This window comes from Annulohypoxylon maeteangense (genome assembly GCF_022496945.1).
Source record: "Annulohypoxylon maeteangense strain CBS 123835 unplaced genomic scaffold GGS22scaffold_18, whole genome shotgun sequence".
NCBI classification, from domain to species: domain Eukaryota; kingdom Fungi; phylum Ascomycota; class Sordariomycetes; order Xylariales; family Hypoxylaceae; genus Annulohypoxylon; species Annulohypoxylon maeteangense.
In genome coordinates this window covers 504,284-525,423 of record NW_025953265.1, presented here as the reverse complement: position 1 = coordinate 525,423, position 21,140 = coordinate 504,284, and the positions used below count along the sequence as shown (strand labels likewise).

Sequence of the window (21,140 nt, the reverse complement as noted above, 5' to 3'; positions counted from 1 at the left end):
ATATATCCGTGAATACACCAATGTATACCTATCCATCCCCCCTCTAACTAACTACCCTCCCCCATCATATAAAATCAAAAGTATCCCCCCGATCCCTAACCATCTTCGCAACCCTCTTACTCCCAACGACCCTCTCCAGCCTCAAAACATCATACCTCGAAAACAACACCCTCACACTTCCCTGGCCGGGCTCAATCTTCGAATCCAGCTCACTCCTCCCCAAATACCCGCCCACAACCTCCTTATAAAAAACCGGGTTATCAGGCAACCCATACATAACAACCCTCCTCACGCCGCCAATCGCGTACCGGCGGAAATGGTGCGCCCGCTCCGTGTAAAGCAGGACCTGGTGTCTGCCGTTCCGGAAATGCGAGCGTGCCCTCGACGCCTCCGGCACATCGGCGTACTCGCTGATAGCGCCGAAAGTGACGTTAGCGCACGCCGGGTTCGTCGCGAAGTAATTGCGCACGCGGACGAAATCGAGGTACGAGGGCACGAACACAAGGGTGCCGCTAAGGTCCTTCCCGCGTTTCGTGAGCGCCGGCACCACGGCGCTCGTGAAGGACTCGAACCGAGCGTCGGGCTCACCCGCCACGCTCGCCGCCTCGAAGCGCGAGAACGTCTGCTTGGCCTTGACCAAGCCCCCGAGTTCCTCGATCGCACCGCCGTAGGTCTCGGGCTGCACGCGCAGACGGCCGGCCCAGTTCGTGCCGTATCTGCGGTGCAGCTCCGCGAGCTCGGGGGTGTTGAAGGCGGAGAGGAGGACGGTTTGCCGGAAGTGCGGGGCCTGGCTTTCGAGATACCACTCGCGGACGCGGCCGAAGTCGCAGTCGTGGGCCTCGCGCGGTTGCAAATTCAGGTGTTCGAACACGTACTCGACGTGTTCCCAGTTCTGCATGAGTAGGGCGTCGGCCTGGTCGACGATGACGATCTCGATGGAGCTGAGGAAGTCGAAGTCTACTTTCTTCTGCTTCTTGTCTTCTTCGGAGCCGATGGCCATGCGGAGGCCTAAGGGGGAGGCGATGAGGATGTCGGAGTTGTAGAATTGGGAGAAGTATTTGATGGTTTTGCGTGTGAACTTTATGCCGATCCGGAACATGTCGTCATCGTTGCCATCGAATAGCTCTCGGAAGTCTTCCGGTCTGTCTGTTGCGAATTTGGCCTCTTTGTCAAGGTATGATTCGTCGAAGCGTTTCCTGTTTTCCTGTTGCTCTGGTTCGCATAGGGAGCAGATTGTGTTGACCATCTTGACGGCTGAGTTGCGGGTTGGCAATATCATGAGGACTTTTGGCCGTGTAAAACCCTGGTCCCTCGGTTCGAAGCCGCTGTTCTCGCCCTCTTTTGCGAGTTTGGCGTTATTCTTGATAACGCGATCACGAGTTCTATAGCTTGGTTAGCTCAGTAGTTCTTGAATTTTATGAGTTCTTGTTAGGGATCTTACTTGAAGACGTGATTTACGCTGTGGAGACATGCCATTCGTCTCAAGTTCTCGGCATTCTTAGCTGTACGCCCGCAGAATAGAAGATCGTTGTAAGCGAAAGTTAATGGGTAGAGGACCTGTTCCAGTTTGTCGAAAGTTGGTCGTTTTCGATCAATTGTCTCGGCAAGCCTTTGCTTAAGTTTCAAACTCGATGGTCCGGATATAGAGGGTGGAAGTGGTGTTGATTGGGTTAAGTCTTTGCCAGGGAGGTTTCTTATTATCCTCCAGCCATTTTGGTCTGAGTGCGTTTGAGTATATTCATTTGATTGGATAGCCTTAATGAGTTTTGGCAGTCCATCTTGGTTGGGATTGACAAAATGAGTTTCAAATGGATCAGATGAGTCTGGAATATCATCTTCATCATCAGCATCTCCTATTATTTCATCTTCTGGCCCCTCCTCAACTTCCTCCACAAGGTCAATGTCTTGCTCTTCATCCTCATTAACAGCAACAGTCTCCGGTTGCTCAGAATTTGCGCTTGACTTGTTATCCTCGGGGTGATGATCAAGCTTTCTCCTCTTAGCACTAGGAGCGGATGATTCCTTTGATAAACTCTGCATTAAAGCAAAGTAGGGTCTGCTGGGTGCCGGTTCTTCTTGCTCCTCTGGCTCGGACTCTTCATTTTGAGAATCCTCACCTGGTGAAGGCTGTTCCTCTTCCGATACCTCACTGTCTGATTCCCTACCAAAACGTTAGCAATACCGAAACATGAAGGAGTTCAGACGATGAAAGACGAATCTTACTCAATCTCCGCAAGCCTTTGGCTATCGAACTTTCGGCCACCCCTAAAAGGCTTATTTCCTCTTCCTCTTCCACCTCTCCCACCACCTCTACTTCCTCCTCTTCCACCACCTCTGCTTGCTCCTCTTCCTCCCCTTCCTCTAGGAGGACCTCCGCGGCCACCCCCTCTGAATCTGCCTGACATATTATATGTCAGTCAATAATTGAATGAGAAAGGTGAAGAAGTATCTATTATATCAAAAAAGTAGCAGGTGAATTATTTATATAAAAAAGTAAGTCGCGAGTTGAACTTGACCAAAAATTTACAGTATTGACCATCAGCCTTGCAGAAATTCTTGCGCGCAAGCCACTGAGCCCCACCTATCTCTAGCCACACCCCACTAGATCGCCACCTATCCCCTGTCGAACCAAAAATCTTTATCGTTATCTCCTCCACACCCCTGACTCCTCCTTCAGCCTTGCCCACAACCCGCCTAGAACCCCACTACAGAACGTGAAAATTACAACGTCGCCCAAAAAAAAGTTTCGATTGAATCTCAATTTCCGTGAGAGAGTTGGAATCGCGGCGAACGCTCCTTTGTCTCCGAAACGCACCGCAATTCACCCTCTCATCCGCAGAATCGATTATTCGACAGAAAAAACGGAAGAAATCGCAATCATGGCTGCCGATACTGAGCCGTTTCTTCACCTATCGCGTCCCTTGGCGCCGACGATGTTGAACTATCAACATAATATTGCCCCGCTCTCCGTCAACATCCAACCTCAAGTACGATCATCCCCTATACTTCCTAACCCTCCTCTATCCCCCTAGCATACAAACAATATCCGACAAATCAATATCTCACACATAAACTAACCCAAACCCAACAGGCCATCCTCTCCATCCTCGACCATGCCACCCGCCGGGACATGCGCCCGGCGCCGAACTCCTCGTCACGAGTAATCGGCGCCCTAGTCGGAACGCGATCCGAAGATGGCAGCGAAGCCAACGTATCATCCTCCTTCGCGATCCCGCACACGGAGAACGAGGACCAAGTGGAAGTCGACGTCGAGTACCAGAAGAACATGCTCTCGCTGCACCTGCGCGCGCACCCGCGCGAGACGCTGTTGGGATGGTACACGACGAGCCACGAGCTGAACAGTTTCAGCGCGCTGATCCAGAACTTCTTCGCCTCGCCCGAGACCGGAACCTTCCCGCACCCCGCCGTGCACCTCACCGTCTCCGCCGACCCCGGCGCCGACGTCCAGACGCGAGCGTACATCTCGGCCCCCGTAGCCGTGAACGCCGAGCGCGCCTCCGAGTCCTGCCTCTTCATCCAAGTGCCCCACAAGCTAGCCTACAACGACGCCGAGCGCTCCGCCCTCGACCTGATCGGTTCCGCACGAGAAACCGAAGCGCGCTCCGCCCCCGTGATCTCCGACGTGGAGTCTCTCACACGCAGCTTGGAGAACACTCTGGACCTTCTCGACCGAGTATCCGAGTACGTAGGCGGCGTGATCGATGAGGAGCGAGAGCCGAACAACGCATTGGGCCAGTACCTGATGAGCGCGCTGTCGCTAGCGCCGAAGGTGGACCCGGCGAGCATCGAGTCCGACTTCAACAACCACGTGCAGGACGTGCTGATGGTGAGCTACCTCGCGAACAGCATCCGCACCCAGATCGACCTGAGCCAGCGACTGGCCACGGCCGTGCTGGCCTCCGATGGCGATAAGGCCGAGGGTAAGGACGGCGGGGACAAGGACGGCAAGCCGGAGCGCGGCGAGCGTGGTGGGAAGAGGGGTGGTCGCGGTGGACGAGGTGGCCGTGGTGGTGGACAGCAGCGCGAGCCGCGAGAGCCGCGCGAGACGGGCGAGTGAATAGTCGCTATCTACTAAGCGCGTCCCCGTCGAGAAGAAGTCCATTACCAGGGTAGTTAGGTACTAGAGATATGGGGGTTTAACATTATGTATGTCATGGGCAAAGGAAGTGACTAGGCCACCTCCCCAAAGGGTCAAGGCAAAATTCGGGAGAAGTCAGCATTGAGGAACGGTCAGGGGTTAGGGTTAGGGAGGGGGAACGGTAACGTGGATCAAGCCAGCCATTCTAGCCAACGCGTCTCGCGTCTCATCGTTGCTTGCTATCCGTCCGTTTGGTATTGCAAATACATACATACACACATCCAGCACGCGTGGCGAAAGGGGGGCGGGCCTTAAGGACATCCATCGAGTAGTCTAGAGACAAGAAAAACAAAAAGGTCGCAAGCAAAGCAATGCATGTATGTATGTATGTTGTGTGAAGATACGCAATTGAAGGGTATACTAGGCGTTTAATTAAGGGGTTCTTCGGTGTTAGAAAAGAAAAGAAAAGAACGCTATTACGGCAACGAATAACCAGAAGACAACGTCTCTCTTCCCAAAGAAGGGGGCCTAGCTTCAACAATCGTACCTTTCGTGATTTCGCAATATTTATTATACACTCTGCACATATCAATATAATGACAATGTCAATCTCAGGTATAGTCTGATGTAATGTTTAATGCATGTAGTAAAATTGCTCACTTTACTCTACCTTGATATCAGCGAATACTATAACTGCAATCATCATAATCCTAGGCAGCCGGAACCCAGGACCGGTCCACACAGAGTGGAGTTCCTTCTACATCGAATATGTCGGCTACTGATACCTCTGACCTCGATGCTCTTACAAAAAAAGGGGCAAGGAGATCTTTCGTCATTTCCATCAACGTGTCTTAATTTAAACCCAACCGCGCCGTAAACGCCAACCAATGATACCGTAATAGCAGCCCGCCAATTTACGCCGGTGTCGTTGTCTCTCGTGGATGCCCTTTATCCATCCGCCTCGAGTCTTCACCGAAAAGAATAAACACCACCAATGCTTGCTAACTTTTCATGCGTGTATTGCGTTGCGCGAGTCTTTATCTAGATTCCAGTAGGAGGCTTTTGAGGTAGAGTGGCCGGGTTTCCGTATGTGGGTAGGTGGCTAAATGCTTGACCTGGCCCGGTCGGGGGAGGGATGCTTGGCTTGTTCGGCATCTGAGGCGGAGCCTGCGGAAGGTGCGCTGACGGATGTTGGGGGAGATGCTGAGGTGGATGATAAGCCGGTAGAGAGCTGTTTGAGCCCTGTCGGCTCATCCCATAACCTGGCCCGCCAACGTAAGGCTGAGGTGGCGGAGCAGGAGACGCATACCCACTATAGGCTAGGTGGGGTGACCCGACTTGAGGGCTTCCGTGACCGCCCATGGTATAGGGGGGAATGGGAGGCTGAACCTGCATCATCCCATTGCTGGGCACGAACGACTGCGTCTTAGGGTTAAAGGCATGGCGGTTATAGCTCCCGGGAATAGGGTGCTGACTCTTAGGGTCATGCGGGTTGGCGTTCACAGGAAGCTGTCCGAAAGCGTAAGGGATGCCAAGAGCTCCTGCGGCTCCCTGAGCTGCAGGCTGAGGAGCCCGTCCCTGATACGGGCTAGACGAGGGCACTTGGGGAGGGTAACTAGGGGGAGGTTGTTGCCATTGCTGTTGCGGGGGAGTCTGGACTGGTCCGCCGTAAGTAGCCATAGGGCCATTAGAAGGGTTATATCGTGGCGGAGTAGGCTGTGTCTGAGCAGGGTACTTGAGATGAGGTCAGCTCTGCAACTTAATATTTACCGAAACGTTTACTCACTACTGGCATACTCGCATACTGAGGGTATGCGTTGGTTGGTATCATGGTCGGATATGCTTGTGGAGGTGGCGCATACGCCTGAGGCATTTGAGTCTGGTAAGGCTGCTGGACCGGACTATTATATTGCGGGTGTCCAATTGGAACATAATGAGGCGTCCAGTTGGGTTGATGAGGGTTATAGTATGGTTGGTACTGAGAACGAGAGTCGAAACTTTCAGAGTCGTCTCTTCGTTGCTTCCCCGTCTTCCCACGCTTTCCAAGGGTTGACTTGTCCTTTGCGGATACGGAGCTCGCTCTCGAGACTCCATTTGCATCATCAGTTTCTAAAATTTGTTAGTATTTTACAATATGATAATAGGGTATCGGGTAGCGCACCTGGTGTTGATTCTCCCGGTTTATCTGTGCCAAAAATCTTCTCTCGAGCTTTGAAGTAAGCCTCTTCGCGCTCCTCTCTAGTAAGTCTAGCATATTGTTAGCGATGTGGATATATATCTGACCTCTGCATCACGTACTTCTCTTTTGTTTGAGCCCCCTTTTCCTTTCCGTCGCTTCCAACTTCGGAAGTTGCTTTGGATGGGCTAGTACTAGCTCCACCTGACCCACCATCCTCGCCACGCCGCATAATTTTCTTTGGTAAAAGCTGCGGGGGTGTTGTAGTGGTGGTGGTATTGGTGTTTGTTCCCACGATGCTTGCTAAAGATGGCGGCACGCGGCAAAATGGAGTTCGATAAATGCGGACGGAGCCTTGAACCGCCTCAAAAGAGTGTGTCATGTGATAATAGTCAGCAAGCTTATGGGTTAACATCCTGCAGAACGAGTTGTTTGGTGGAAAGTCCATATAAGGTTCCCTATATTATCGTTAGTCCCAAAGAACACATCATTGCAATAGAGGTCAGAAATCGACTCACTTAGAAGATTGGACGAAGTTAATAACTTCCTGCTCCAATCTAAGTAGGAAAATCCTGTCCTTAGGCGATTGCATGGCCTCGAGGAGCTTTTCATCCGGATTCTGGCCGTACATAGAAGTGAATGCATCAGATGATCCATTCACAATGCCTAGCGCCGGAGGTTGCTCAATAGGGGGTGGTTGGCTTGAAATACCACTTTGAGGTGTGACAATGCCCTGATCTGGCGCTTCGGGTAGTAATTGAACGATTCGTCTCTCGGGCATATCGCCGATCCGAAGTCGATGGATACGAGCCACTTCGGAACCTCGAGAAGTCGCAATCAATGAACCTCTTATCGAAAACGCTTCGTCGTCTTCCGCAGATGCTTTTACACTAGCGCTATCGTCTGGGCGCAGAGATTCCTTCTCATCGAGTGCGAACGTAGTTCCCGAAGTAATGCTTTTCCCATCAAGACTAGGCGCCTTAGTACCCATCTCGGAGTTAGAATCCGCCCTCTGCGAAGCGTCATCTGATACGGACGTTGCGTTTTCGTTCTTGCTCTGTGAATCGCCTAATGATGATGAAGAACCATTCACGACGAGGCTGGGCGTGGATGAAGCGCTAGCAGTGGAAAGTGAGGCTTGCTGATCCTTGCCGCTTTGCGCAGGCTTAGTGCTGTTAACCGCCTCGCTACCGGGCGGAGTAACCACTACACCATTTTCCTTTGGGGCAGGGGGGGATTTGGTAGCAGCTGTCGGACTGTGGGCGGGAGTTGATACTATATTCTTGCTTGCTGGGGCAGCATTTGTAGAAGCTGTAGAGGACTGTACGCGGTGGTCCATGGTTGGTACGGCGACTCGGGTAGCCGAAACGATAGGAATATTCTCTTTAGGTTTAGATATGGGTTTAGAAGCAACAACCTATAGTATCATTAGTTATACGTCAATATAAAGAGTAGGCAAGGGGATGATGCGCTAAGCTGCAGTCTCCTCAGCTGGCGCTCTCGAGCAAACATACCTTGGCGAAGGATAATTTTTTAGGGCCAGCAGTCGCTGCTGGTACGGTCGCCATGATTAAGTACGTAGAAATCGCGTTTGATAATAACCAGAATAATCAGGGTGTATCGCTCGTCCTCGATAACGACAGGTAAAAACTTGAGGTTCTCACAAATCCTAAGAACCACGAACGAAGAAAAGCACTTAACGATCGAGATGCCCGATAGCTTCGGTGTAACGACGTCAGGACAGCTGAGAATCAGGAAAGAAAATGGATAAAAGCAGCCCTCAGGGAGTACGAAATACGGCTAATCATTGTCGTGTCGTGATTTGGGTATCTCGAAAATGCGTTATGAAGTTCCTAAGTTCGGAGATTCTTTACTATTTTAAGTTGAGATGGTCGATCGGAGGGATTCTAAACTGTCGACGATAGACTGCAATGAAGATATCGAATGATGATTGTGAAAATGATGGATGCTAGAATAGGGCTGCCGTCAGCAGTGGAAGGAAGGTCGGGGTGGGATGCGGGATAGGAAGGAAACAGGAAGGGAAGGAAACGGGACGGGTAAGCCAGGGCAAGGCCAGATCAGTTATTGGATTGGACGGGAGAGGATTGGTTGACAATGGTCGAGTGGTATATTAGTATGTAGAGAAGTTGGGTTGCACGAACATTGATCGCATGAGAGGTCCTGAAAGTACCGTAATGACCGTAATGCTTAATGGCAATGGCTTTAGCTCTCTCGTACCTAATAAGGACTCGGTCGCAAATATTTGAGATTATGCGCAGGTGGTTCCTATGCCGGTATTTAGGTATAGATATAAGCCACCTTAGGCACCGAATTCCAAGGTTGTTGATTCCCTCGACTAACAAGAGTTAGATGCCCTTAGATGATGGATGTTGGTGATGGTTTTAACAGCGTGACCGAAGAAAAGGCCGATGATATTAGAGGAGAAAAAAAAAGAACGAGGCGGCCGTCGCCTTCTCTTTTTATCCTGCCTAAGGAATTCGCAATCGCATTCAAAACCTTTTTCTTTTTTTCGTCAACGGGCGAATCCGAAAATGTAGTTATCAACGAGATGCGAAGTAAGAAGGAATAAAGTGAGGCATGGACGTTGTATGTAGATTGTTGTAGATAATCGGAAAATCAATTGTGACGGAGAAGTTAAAATCAAGGTTCCAATCCTTCTCCAGCCTACGGCCCTGTCTCGGGTCGATAAACGTGAACATTTAAAAATGGCAGGGCTTTCTTAACAAAACTTGGGGAGGCGCTAGGGTAGTTAGCGAGTTAGCGCCTCAGTTTTAGGTACCTGCCGGTAGGAGCCGTGTCCTCCTCTTTTTAGCACTAGAGGTCACACTTGCTTTAGGTACTGTCTGTACCTAGTACCTACCGCCTAAACCACACCTAAATTGAAAAACGGTCCGTGCATATGGTGCGTTTGTCGAATTCCAGCCAACTAGCGTGGGGCTTATCTGAGTTTCAAGCCCGTGATACCAAATCTCGGTATCCTGTGTGGCTGAATAGATCCGTACACCGCCACAAAATGTTTTAACATGTACCGGTCCATCTGAGGTGCAACCAAAGCAACTTTAAAGCGACAGAGACATAATAAATCAACTTCCAAGTCCGTCGTTTCATAAGATATTAATTATATCTCACCTCATACTGCTATTCTCATCCCTTCTTTGAAACAAAGGCAGTCTGCCTTTACTTTTACTTAATTCGTACTTACATTCTTTTAATCATCCGTATTATAGGAACATACGTGTAAATACTACCAGAGCTACTCTACATCATACATCACCAAGATGTATCGACGGGGTCCGCCTAAATCAACACCCGCGAGTGTCCAATGCCAGAAATGCCTTAAAAAAGATATGTTTCACCTGTCCAATTTCAACTCGGCCCCTGCTAACATTCTCAGCACGTCACTATTCTTACGAATGCAAGGCATCGTCTCAAGATAGGCCATACGTTTCTAGGCCGTCTCGAACTCAGCAACTCTTCAACCCAAAGCTGGTTCCAAAATTAGCCAGCGACGAGCCAAGCATCCTTCAACAAAAGCAGTAAGAATTTTCAGATATTTTTAATTACTTGATTCGTTCAATGTCCAATGTTCAATATTCACTAATCTTTTTATAGGAAAGGTGTAGCCGATGAAGAGCTGGCCAAGAGAGAGGCCGAGAGGGCAAAGAAACGAGAGCTGGAAGATGACGGCTCGGATGACGAATCCCCAAAGCGTAGGAGATCAGCTTCTTATGACTCCGTTTCCTCAATTTCTACGAGGCGGTCAGCTTCGCCACCGCCGCGAGCTCGGCAATCATCTGTGGTTAACCCGGATGTGCCTAAGAGAGGAAACGTAAGCCCTTCGCCCGTTAGACACGCCCCGCGGAGACAGTCCTACAGTTCCGCCAGCGACGATGAGCGACGCTATTCGCCAAGTCCTCAACGGCCAGCTAGGACTGGCAGCCCGTCAGATAGACTAAGCCGGAGATCAAGATCACCGTCACGAGATTCTAGTCCTGCAAGAAGCCGGCACGATGTGAGAGACGAATCGCCTAACCGAAGAATTCCGGACAGTCGTCGCAGAAGGTACTCGTCAAGTCCTAGCAGATCACCACCAGCACATGATCGACGACGATTCCGCTCTAGATCACCGGATGAACCAAGAAGGCGTGGCAGAACGCCTCCACGAAAATACGATGAGGGTGCAGGTCGCAATCCTGCACCGAGGTATACAGATGGCGGACGGAGACGAGGAGGAGCACCGCCGCGACGAGAACAACGGGAACGGAGTCTAAGTCCTTTCTCCAAGAGATTAGCTCTGACACAGGCGATGAACTCGGGTCGTTGAAGTTGAGTAGACCGAGATTGGGTATCATAGTCTTAGGTCTTAAATGAAAACCAATTCTACTTAAGCTTGCACATACATATGTGTTTTAATCCATTTTCGCCAATGCCATCAATCCAACGCCGTAACAATGCAACTGAATTACCATGAGAGCCTCTTATATAGCATCATCCTCATCCCGCTCCCTTCTCTCCTCCTCCTCATCCTCCCTCTCCCTCACCCGCAAACCCTCCACCAACGCAACCCCATCCACCCCCGCCGTCTCCTCGCTCTCCTCCCCATTCCCAACCTGCTTCTCTGTCGTCGTCTTCTTCTTCTTCTCCGCCGCCATCGCCTGAGCATTCGTAATCCGCTCCCTGACCAACTTCGCGATAGCATTATCCGTGCGCACGTTCAGCACCTCCAGCTTCTTATCCAGATCGCGCTTTAGATCCCAATTCGGCTTTTTCGGCTGCAGCTTGAACAAATCAATGCCCTTATCGTCCTTCGCGTCCTCCGCGGCCTTCCGCCTGATCTCCGCTTCGGCGACTGCTGCCTGCTGCTCCAGCGTCGGGCCCTCCATCGTCGCTGTCGGCGGCGCTTCGAACCCGAGCTTGGCCCCCTTGGCCTCGGCGTCGTAGTTGCGGCCGGATAGGTGCAGGCGCGTCACGTCGTTCTCCAACCCGTTGTCATCGTTGTGCTCTAGTTCTGGTTTATCTGTGATTTGTGGGAGGGGTGCGGGAGGCGAGGCCGAGCGCTCTGATTCAGGTGGCGCGATCTCGTCGGCGGGTTGCTTGCGCTTCAGGTTCTTGAGTTTGGCGAGCCGTGCCTTGCGGTCGTCGGCCGCCGCGCTGAGCGTCGCGTGCGACGTCGACATCTTTGCGTTAAGAGTTTGATGTGCTAATTGGTTTATATTCGACAACGAGAGGTAAAGGTCGTCGAAAACTTGAGGAGGAGACGATTTGTTTTGGTTTTATTGCGAAGCTTGGAAAAAAAGACAAGATGAAAGAACGACAGACCTTGAATTGGCGGGTTGGTAGGTGTTTGGGCGTATCGATAAGAGATAACCGCGATAAAGAAATTGAGGGCCACTAAAGTCAACCCCAAAGTTCAACATCTGCGCCGGAACTTTTACTTCTCAATATTCACATGTATGTATTATTCGATGTTCCTTGTATATTATTTCCGACTCCGAGATCTTGAACCTGTTACGATTTTATAATTATGCTTCAATAACCTCCGATACTATCGCTGTTTTTCCTTTTCTAGGCGATGTACTCTTACGACTACAAAAATGCCTAGTTGCCAACCGCATATCGATCGAGGCTTTCTATCTCCCTTTGCGATACATCCCCCCCTTAGACAATGTCAACACCATTCATATGCCGCCAATGCATAGCACGTCTTACGAAAGTTCATGCTAGCCAGATTAGACCGAAGTGTTTTCAATTACATACCCAAGCGTTGCCATCGCCGGTACAACAACAGGCATGGGCTTTACCAACGCCAGAAAGACCAGAGTCTTCTATCGAACATGATGGTCCAAGTTACCACCTATCTCAGCCGCCTACTTCACATCCAGGGCCATTTGTATCGCAAATTCCTGGATTTGAGTCAGGTAGGGGACGAGAACCCCGACTGAGGAAATTTCTTCCTCAGCGACACCCTGCAGTTGCAAGGAGTGCCCACATACACAGACCTGTGACTCTCCGGTATCTGAAATTAAAAATACTGAAGTCTCGCGCAAACTTCCGGTTTATTCGTGATGATGTCGCCTACTTGTATGGGTTACCGGATTATGGCGCCCGTCATGCGGTTAACCAACTGGGAAGACTACTTGGTGGGCGTCATTCCGGATTAGAGGCCGGCCAAGAGCTCGATCGATATCATGAATGGAAAATTAATATCCATGAATTATTGAAGGCGGTCAAGGCTGAGCCGCCGACTTCCAATGATAGTGACGGTTCGACCCAGACGAACGTTGAGACGGATGCTACGAAGCAGTCTTGGGAGGCATTCGCCGGTGTGTGGAGCGAACTAAGCAATGAAAGACGCAAGTTAAAATGGCGAGATTATATAGCCTCCTTGTTTCGCTCAACTCCGGACCAGGCGATAAGTTTTATGCATAAGACCTTCCGACCTGAATGGTGTTTAAACTATGTCGTGGAAGACTCAGTCTATCTCATTCTGTGGAGTTTAAAGGGCGCCGAAGATCGTATGAAAAGGGGCAAACAAATAGTAGACCTCCTCTTCTTTTTACTTCAGAACGCGCCCCCCAAATATTTAGTTCTAGATCAATGGTCGATCTGGCAGGCAGTATCTTTGATACCTGTGTCCAGGTTGTTCGAGTTCTACCAGATTCTAAGGAGGCTCGAACATCCGCTTCGCCAGAACACGTTGCTGCATTTTGCAAGGCGTTTGGCTGTCAAATCTAAATATAAGGCACAGGCCACCGATATCCTACGTTTCCTTTCAACCATGCCTGGATTCGATATCAATGCGCCAGCGCCTTCCAGTGTCTGCACCACACTCTTCACTATGAAGGAAGATGACGTGGTTACAAATGATGATGCTGCGCCCGACGAGTTATTTAAAACGCTACTTGACGTCGGATTCCGTCCAAGTCTATTCGGTCTATCTGCGCTCATGCGTAATTTCTGCCTTCGAGGGCGGATCGATGTGGCGTGGAGAATATTCAACAGCTTGCTTGAAGCTGGCATCGAACCGGACGCCCATGTCTTTTCGATACTTCTTAATGGAGCAAAAACAAACTTGGATAGAGAATCTGTTCAACGTGACATCAACATGATCGAGGCTACACAAGGTTGGACTCAAGTCCTTCTAAATGACCTTTTAGATTATATTTACCAATTCGCCGAGTCACAAGAAGAGAAGAGGCGGGCTCAACGTGAAAGACTGAACATAAAGGCGTATCGGCTAATGATCCAGCTATATTCAAAGTTCTTCCACTACGCGCCGTTGAAAAAGCTCGTTGATGTTCCACTGGGGTTTTATGATTGGGGTTTAGACGACCCAATACACCCACATTTACAAGAAGTTACTCGGATGATTTCCAATTTGCGACAACTACCAGATGATTTGCTCTTGGAGCCGGATAGCATCACCCTCGAAATCATGCTCAGGGCCCGTTTTCGATCCATCAAGGGACCAGATGCCTTGATAATATATTACAGACACTTCATGTCCTCTTTGACCTGGGGCGATCCGGTTTTAACTGCTCTCGTCAAGGACCGGGGCACTGTAATCTATGACATTTTTCTACGAGATTTCTTGCAATTCAAAGAGACTTTCAACAGCGGTGTTGCATTGGTTCAGCGGGTGGCTAGGTACGCAAATTTAGAAAAACAGAAACATGGGAAAAACACATTACATCCGCCGCCGTCAGTCTATACATACACGATATTGATGAACGGCTATAGAAACCACAAGAAATACGAAGGGGTAATTAGGACGCTTAACGAGATGATCGAGAAGGATATTACACCCAACATCGTCACTTGGAATGTTGTGATCGGGAGCTTGCTTGACACTGGGTCGATGACACGAGCTGTTAGGGTTATAGAGCATTTAAATCAAATCGACCTGCAACCAAACGATCGCACTATAGAGGAAGTTACACACCTAAGCTTAGGAAAGAGGAAAGAGTTTGCCGATCTCATGGGGCAAGTGGAAAAACATCCTCGAAAAACAGACACGCGCACATTCGTCAAATGGCTTATCCGACTCTGGAGAATGGAAGAGAATGGGCCAAAGGAATCAAAAGAACCCAACATCTCCCAGAAGGATGCTCGCCTAATAAATAGGTTCTACGACAATATCGAGACCGAAAATATACGTTGGAACGCGGGTCTACGCGATCAAGAAGATAAACCTAAGGTCGACGAGAAGCTCGAGGATGGTGGTAAAGACATGGATTTTATCATGTCCGTGAGAAAGAATGCCAAGGAGAACAAGGCTAGTCGTCGAGAGTCAAGAGAATAGCTAGAAGACGGGTCATATATTTCTTCCGATATAGATCATAAATATGCAAATAAATATAAAACTACTCTCTAACTTCAATTAAACAGCCATACATACCCGCACCAAGCCACCTAGCATTCCAATAATGCCTACACCTTCAGAAGCTATCCCAAGCTTAAGGATCATCTTTACTATCAGATGGTCACGCGAGCTAAAGAGAACACCGCTCGTGAACCATGCTTCTACCCAACCCCCCTATTAATCCCAAGATCGGTAAGCAACAGCGACCCAGGCAAATCCATACCGCCGGATCCTCCCACTCGATTCGCCAGAATAAGAGTCTAGAACAACGGGACCGGGCTCGGGTTACACAAGAGAACAAGAAAACGCCCCTGCAACTTGAATCCCTACGTGCGGATTTCGCCCTCAGACGCCAAACACCACTATGGATGTACGCGATAGATATTGGATAGTAATAGCCACATGCACAATTTTACCTATGTAGAATCTCGATACTATACGCTTACACATCTCCAAAATATAACCAGTCCAGCTATCGTAGTGTTTGGTAGGTGTGTAAAGTCCGAAAAATAAGCGAGACGGATCAGGATCAATAAGCATCGATTCCAAGCCCACACATCCACACCTCATAAGCGCCTACCCGAGCAGACCTAGGTAAGCACCAACCAACCCCGGGGCCACCAACCACAAGCTTACTAAAACCACAATCGATTCGCCAACCACACGCCACCCCCTCCCCCAATTAAACCCGCTCCCCCAATAAACTGAGGTAGGGAAATAAAAAAAAAACGGGAAGAAAAAAAAAAGTAAAAAAAAAAGTAATACGGGACAAGATCTGTCTCTGTGTAATCGCAGCGGAGATAAGCCATCGGCGGAGCGGCGATAAAGCGCTTCTCCCTAGCACCTGCATACACACCTAAACCCCTATTCGAAGGGGCGCTAGCACGCAGCTCGGGGTTTCGGGATAAGCCGTCGCGCGAGTGATATGCTGCGACTATCCGGCGATGGATACCTACATGATACATACATACATGATAGGTAGGTACCTAGGTAGTTAGCTAAGGTCAAATGCGGCTTGCCGTCTTCCACTACGTATGTATGTACCTAGGTATGTACAGTATGCATTGTGGAGTATGTAAATAGGGAAATACATAGATGGATACCATTCACCGAAACCCCTACAGCGCACCCAAGTCAACATCTCGTGGGGTACATAAACACACACACACACACACTTACACAACAAGGCTCGTGGTCTAGAAGCCGTCTTAAGCAAAAGCGAGCACGCTATTGGAAGCCCTACGTGGTGGTGTACCGCATGCAGTCACCGGCTTATTCAGTGCCAACCACACACATTACCTCCGTACGTACTATTTAAGTGCTTACATCTGGTTATGTATAATCACCCCGGGCAGCTAAGCACCGTGATGGCGTCACTATACGTAGTAAAACGCCGACGACGATCGGCAAATAGAAACCGTTGTTGAAGAAAAAAAATCATAAAACCATTCGTGAACTAAGTGGGTAATAAGACGACCAGCCCTGCTTTTGTGTTAACTAAGCGCCCAGACGCCCTCGATGATGATGATGATGATGCAATAGGTAGTATGTAGAAGTCGCCCTCGAAGAAATAGCCCAGTTATCTATACAGGGATTTCACATATACATAGATGGTAAATAAATAAAAAATGATAATAATAACAGTAATAAAAAAATCCGTGGTGGGAAAGAGACGGTCTAGAAGCAGTGAACCCATGACCGCCCACTTCGCCGCCTACTCCTTTTCAGCTAGAACACGAGGGTTAGCATAACAGTCCGTAACTCCATCGCCGATGAGACTCTAAAAGTCGTTCGATATAATTGGTGAAAATTAAAACGTGACACTCTCGATAGTGAGGCCACTAGGGTAGGGTCCTGAACCCATTGTCTACTCTGTCTAGGAGGAAGGAGTCGATTGCACTCTATCAATGAATTAGCGTATGCCGTGAGCTGAAATTTTAGACTTGAGGAAATAAGCCTCACCCAATCAACCGAGTTTTGGCCGTTTAGAATAGTGTCTAATGGTAAGTTGTTCATGAAGTCTAAAGAGGAGAAATCAATAGACATGGGGTCGAGTGAGGAAGACGGCGTCATGGGACCTTGTTGCATATCATTGTTTAATAAGATGGCCAGTGAGCCATCCCGTAGCTCAGGCCTCGGAGGTGGCGGTGGCGATCGGTTAGAAGCTGGGTCTTGCATCGAAACCTTCCGGAGAATAGCACCCACAACTCGAGTGGCGTGAGCTGCATCTCTAGAAGTGTGCTTTCTCTCTGCCCACATCTTGTATGACGTTCCTAGGGCCTTGAGTTTCCTCGATCGATCCGCTGGACTGTAATATTGTTAGATAGTGTTCAATGACGATGTTTGATTTTAACGTACCTGCTTGGTAAGTTCTCCGTGAGATCTAGGCATAAGATCATCGCGGCGATTAGGAAGTCGTGAAGGGTAAGGGCCGAAAGCATGTATTTATCCTCATATATCCGACCACCAGGTCTACTCTCCTCTTCGTACTCGGCATGTAGATCTAGAATCCTGAGAGCCGCATCTCCGCATGTGGTCCGTGATCGATCGTATAGAGCGTTGTCCTTTTCCCGGTTAAGGTATGGCCTGTGTAAAACACAAAGACTTTTGAGATACATCATCTCCAGCATGAGACGGTGCATGATGTCGTATGTCTGGTCCGTGAAACTGTACGTACGTATCGGCCTTATCTGCAGAGAAGGGGGAACTTGAGCGTGATACTGATGAATTTCTTCGTCTAGCTTGACAACCTCTTCATATGGGGGAGGGTGTATCGATAATGCGAATCGAATCACTCGGCGTAATAGTCGACATAATTTTGATTTGTAGCTTAGGTACAAAGTAGAAGTGGGCTCCGAAGCTGGTCGTGACGGAGGTAGTGCCACAACGTTCTCGTCGAAGTCGGAATCGAACAGATTACTCGGCGACTCAGTATCACACTCATCGTCACGAATAATTGGGGGCATGCCTAGCTGGAACGAGAATAGGACATCGAAGACCTCGATGAAGAAGAAAGCTCGCCTACGGAGTTCTCCTTCGAAAGGTGTGATATTAGAGAGATACTTTGGGTCTCTATGATACCCCATGCGTTGCGCAAGCCGGGCAGTGAGTCCAAATTTGGCCCATAAGCCAGAATTAATTTCCTTGGCCTTCTGTAGCTCCGAATAGCTATGTAAGAGGAGTGCTTCAATACAGTATGGTTTGGCGGATAAGTAGTCTCCGGATACGAGACATTCAGTTGCTAGCGCGGTCAACCTATCGAGAAATGATGCTTCAGGTTCATCGGCCTCGCCTTTCAAGCGAGTGATTGATGCAGCAACCCATAACATAGAAGCAAGGCAACTTATCCACAGTAGACTAGCAGAAGATGGATCCTCCCAGAAGGCGTCGTACTCTCTTTGGAATTTCGTGGTGTGGATGTACGGAGCTGTTATAAACTTGTGGCGGAAGTAGACTAATATGAGCGCATCTGTCTTGTTCTTTGGCGGTAATCGTGCGACGGCCTGCGAAATAGTTATGGGTGCAAGTTTGCCAAAAATGACATCTGGGTTTTCCGGGCTGTCAAGTTCCGGCGGAGGTGACGGAGTAGGTGGCCCGTCTGTTTCATTTTGAAGTATGCCTTGGATGTCATGGATGCTCTCAAGGATGGAGGCCCAATGAGTTGCACCGACATAATTATGTTCTCCGCCAAGGGTTGTGGGGAGAAGCGGGTTTCCAGACGTCGTCCCCAAACTAGGTGGGGAGCTCAAATCGGAGCGAGTCTCTGTATTTTCTGTTCGTTGATCCGAGCTTGAGGGAGTATCAAGAGCAGGCTCACGGTTGCGATGAGTATAAACTAGGCCGTTGACCATCTCCTCAAGTTTCTGAAGGCGGACCTGAAGGACGGGTCTCGACATAGGCTCATGCCTTAACCGGGTATCCACTTGCGGCCGCACATCCGTGCGCGTCTTGCGAGAGGCACGAGGTGCATACTCGCAGAAGTTGGCCTCACCACTCTTGACGCATCTCTCACATGGCTGTTGGCGGTCGCATTTCACTCTGGAAGACGAAGATGAGCGAAGGATGGGATTGGGATAATATACGATAGGATGAGACGAGACGAGGCGAGAAAAGACGGGATGGAATGGGATGGGATAGGATAGGCAGTATAGTACAACAAAGAAATCGGGTAATTACTCACTTGCGTGTCCGGCATAGCAAACATGAGACGGGAGGACGATTACGCTTCTGAATCTTCCGTTGAAGTCCCTCACTTGGCTGTGCGCGAAAGACACTTGTCTGATAACTTCCGGGCCGAGAGTCCATCGTGGCCCGGGTAAGATTTATTAAAAGACGGCAGTCGAATGAATCTCGGTCGGAAATAACGATAACCTCATCTAAAAAAACAGCTTAAGCCTCAAGCGTTCAGCTTCAAGGCGCAGTGACAAGTCGAAATGAGAGCAGGGAATACTTCCCGTCTCAGCGAGCGCGCGACTGCGATGAGGACTTAAGAATATTCCTGATTGAGAAGAAGTCCGGTAGTACGAAGAACATTGAAAGCCGAAAAGTGAAAAAGCATAAAAAGACTAAAAAATAAAATATTATTATTACCGTACCTACAGAGGGTTCATCGAGCCAGGATGATGGATTGGATACTAAGGTACGAGATATGGGATTGGCTAAAGGTTATGGTCATAATTAACCTTGACTATCCTTGACCGTTCACTTTTTGGTTCTTAGCTTCTTGGGTTCGTGGGTTCTTGCATTCTTTGGATTTATCGGAAACAATGTCATCCGCCTATCCGGGAGGGTGAAAACACACCCAGAGTCCCAGACACCCTAACGCCCTAGGAAACTCCGTTGCGGGTTACGGCCTCCCATTCTTCAGGGCTCTCTATTCCTACTAGCCTGGAGGTATTGTAGGTACCTACTAATCCCTACCACACTTGTTGCATGAGTACACGGTACCTAAATATTGTACATAAGACAATAGATAGTGTGCGGGTAACAGTAACGTCAACATGTACCGATTACCAATAGCACCATCCTTGGCGTTTCCGATTGGGAACTTACGCCCGACGGAGTTTCTTCGGCTGGATTTAAAGATAGGTCCTAAGATAGCTCCCTCATTTCAACTCATAAATCCGTTCTCCTGCTTCAGTGCTTCAACATTCCAATGTTCCTTTCGGGAGTTATTTTTAAACCTACGGCAATATCGACGGCCATACCTCCGGTCTTAACTGATTTGGAATTGCAATATAGATATTCCTTTCTTCTATTAACAGATCGACTTACCCGAACCGATCGAATCTTGACAATCATGCGGCTACTTAACCGATGTTTAATCTGCCACTATAACGCGACCTACTATATCCGTATTTAGTATATTCGGTATAGTTGGTAATATAGTTGGTATTTAGCTGAAAGTGGCGAGTCGTTGACTAACAATTTTCCTCATGGGGGTACTTTTTTACTCTTCGAAACCGGGATATGAATATTAATTTCCAATATCCAATGTTCAATATCATCAAGAATGCAACGCAATCAGTAATCGACTGCTTATCTAGCGCAGTTCAGTATTCTCGAACTCCGCAGCTCTTCAAACTCTTCTATTCCTATCGCTTGCGAGACAGCAAAGAACCGGAACAATCTTACTTGCGTCTTTACCTAACTTGGATCAGGTTGGGCTCTAATCTCCGGTTTCGATCCCTCATCTACGTAACACAACTCGACGCCAGCTGTCTTCCCCTCACCATGGATATTTCTCTTCGCACCTAGGTTTCGTAGCTTACTAGGTTTAAGACGCAAACCCGGGATCAGAATACCTAGGTCCGAAAATCAACGGTAGTTGAAATCGTGCCCGGCAATATTCATTCCGACTATAGCTCTCCTTCTACACCCGGTTCTCCATTCCGAATTTACCGGTCCCCGGCATCTCCGGTAATAATACTATTGGCCCGGACTACTCCAACCGGTGCAGTGGTAGGAGCGTTGATGAATCGTACGAAGGTCCCAACAAGGTGCCAAAGCCAAGATTAGCCCTGGAATTGACTGTATGGTTCGAGAAATGCATCAAGGCGTAGGTCCGACGGCTCTCTTAAATACCCCTTACCACCGTAGCATCCAAGTCTACGACCCCGAAAACTACGGATTTGCCCCAGTAACATCACCGCATAACGTACCTGCACCTCTAAAGCCGAGACATACACCTGAAGACAGAGCGGCAAATAATAGGCTACATATTTGTCATGCATAACGCGGGCTGAAAGGGGGGAGGCGAACCATCTTCGCTGCTACATTTATACGTCGTACAGTTTAGCAATATGAATTATATCACCCTCAGGTCGAATCATCCCACATCGAACGTCGCTTCTCAATCAGACCACCTAAAATTCATCGGTGCCATTTCAATTCGCTCTTCATCGCATTTGGGATATCACTAATTACGCGTTTATCTAGCTCACCATGACCTCCAACATGCAAGTTGGGAATTGGATATTTCT

General features: G+C 49.0%; 7 protein-coding genes across 7 annotated transcripts; 3 read left to right on the top strand and 4 right to left on the bottom strand.

Moving 5' to 3' along the window:
* Window positions 1–64: 64 nt before the first annotated feature.
* On the bottom strand, window positions 65–2,405 carry GGS22DRAFT_191967 (DUF1253-domain-containing protein; the record flags this gene model as incomplete). Its single annotated transcript, XM_047965192.1, has 3 exons — window positions 65–1,382; window positions 1,442–2,161; window positions 2,224–2,405. The coding sequence occupies 3 exons, from the start codon at window positions 2,403–2,405 to the stop codon at window positions 65–67; spliced, it is 2,220 nt and encodes a 739-aa protein (XP_047815609.1).
* A 289-nt stretch (window positions 2,406–2,694) lies between these two features.
* GGS22DRAFT_171843 (Mov34-domain-containing protein) lies at window positions 2,695–4,646 on the top strand. Its single transcript, XM_047962671.1, has 2 exons — window positions 2,695–2,987; window positions 3,092–4,646. The coding sequence occupies exons 1-2, from the start codon at window positions 2,880–2,882 to the stop codon at window positions 4,076–4,078; spliced, it is 1,095 nt and encodes a 364-aa protein (XP_047815608.1). The 5' UTR covers window positions 2,695–2,879; the 3' UTR covers window positions 4,079–4,646.
* Window positions 4,647–4,680: 34 nt separating this feature from the next.
* On the bottom strand, window positions 4,681–8,289 carry GGS22DRAFT_171841 (uncharacterized protein). Its single transcript, XM_047962670.1, has 6 exons — window positions 7,790–8,289; window positions 6,794–7,692; window positions 6,398–6,733; window positions 6,261–6,346; window positions 5,886–6,208; window positions 4,681–5,833 (listed from the first exon to the last, which is right to left on the bottom strand). Exons 1-6 carry the CDS (start codon window positions 7,841–7,843, stop codon window positions 5,141–5,143), a joined length of 2,391 nt encoding a protein of 796 aa, XP_047815607.1. The 5' UTR covers window positions 7,844–8,289; the 3' UTR covers window positions 4,681–5,140.
* A 1,077-nt stretch (window positions 8,290–9,366) lies between these two features.
* Window positions 9,367–10,689, top strand: GGS22DRAFT_171836 (zinc knuckle-domain-containing protein). Its single transcript, XM_047962669.1, has 3 exons — window positions 9,367–9,641; window positions 9,694–9,832; window positions 9,909–10,689. The coding sequence occupies exons 1-3, from the start codon at window positions 9,575–9,577 to the stop codon at window positions 10,618–10,620; spliced, it is 918 nt and encodes a 305-aa protein (XP_047815606.1). The 5' UTR covers window positions 9,367–9,574; the 3' UTR covers window positions 10,621–10,689.
* A 71-nt stretch (window positions 10,690–10,760) lies between these two features.
* GGS22DRAFT_171834 (cwf18 pre-mRNA splicing factor-domain-containing protein) lies at window positions 10,761–11,580 on the bottom strand. Its single transcript, XM_047962668.1, has one exon. It carries the CDS (start codon window positions 11,471–11,473, stop codon window positions 10,775–10,777), a length of 699 nt encoding a protein of 232 aa, XP_047815605.1. The 5' UTR covers window positions 11,474–11,580; the 3' UTR covers window positions 10,761–10,774.
* A 176-nt stretch (window positions 11,581–11,756) lies between these two features.
* GGS22DRAFT_171832 (uncharacterized protein) lies at window positions 11,757–14,645 on the top strand. Its single transcript, XM_047962667.1, has one exon. The coding sequence runs from the start codon at window positions 11,962–11,964 to the stop codon at window positions 14,596–14,598; it is 2,637 nt and encodes an 878-aa protein (XP_047815604.1). The 5' UTR covers window positions 11,757–11,961; the 3' UTR covers window positions 14,599–14,645.
* Window positions 14,646–15,965: 1,320 nt separating this feature from the next.
* On the bottom strand, window positions 15,966–19,390 carry GGS22DRAFT_171830 (fungal-specific transcription factor domain-containing protein). Its single transcript, XM_047962666.1, has 4 exons — window positions 18,839–19,390; window positions 17,017–18,696; window positions 16,621–16,966; window positions 15,966–16,559 (listed from the first exon to the last, which is right to left on the bottom strand). The coding sequence occupies exons 1-4, from the start codon at window positions 18,961–18,963 to the stop codon at window positions 16,500–16,502; spliced, it is 2,211 nt and encodes a 736-aa protein (XP_047815603.1). The 5' UTR covers window positions 18,964–19,390; the 3' UTR covers window positions 15,966–16,499.
* Window positions 19,391–21,140: the final 1,750 nt, after the last annotated feature.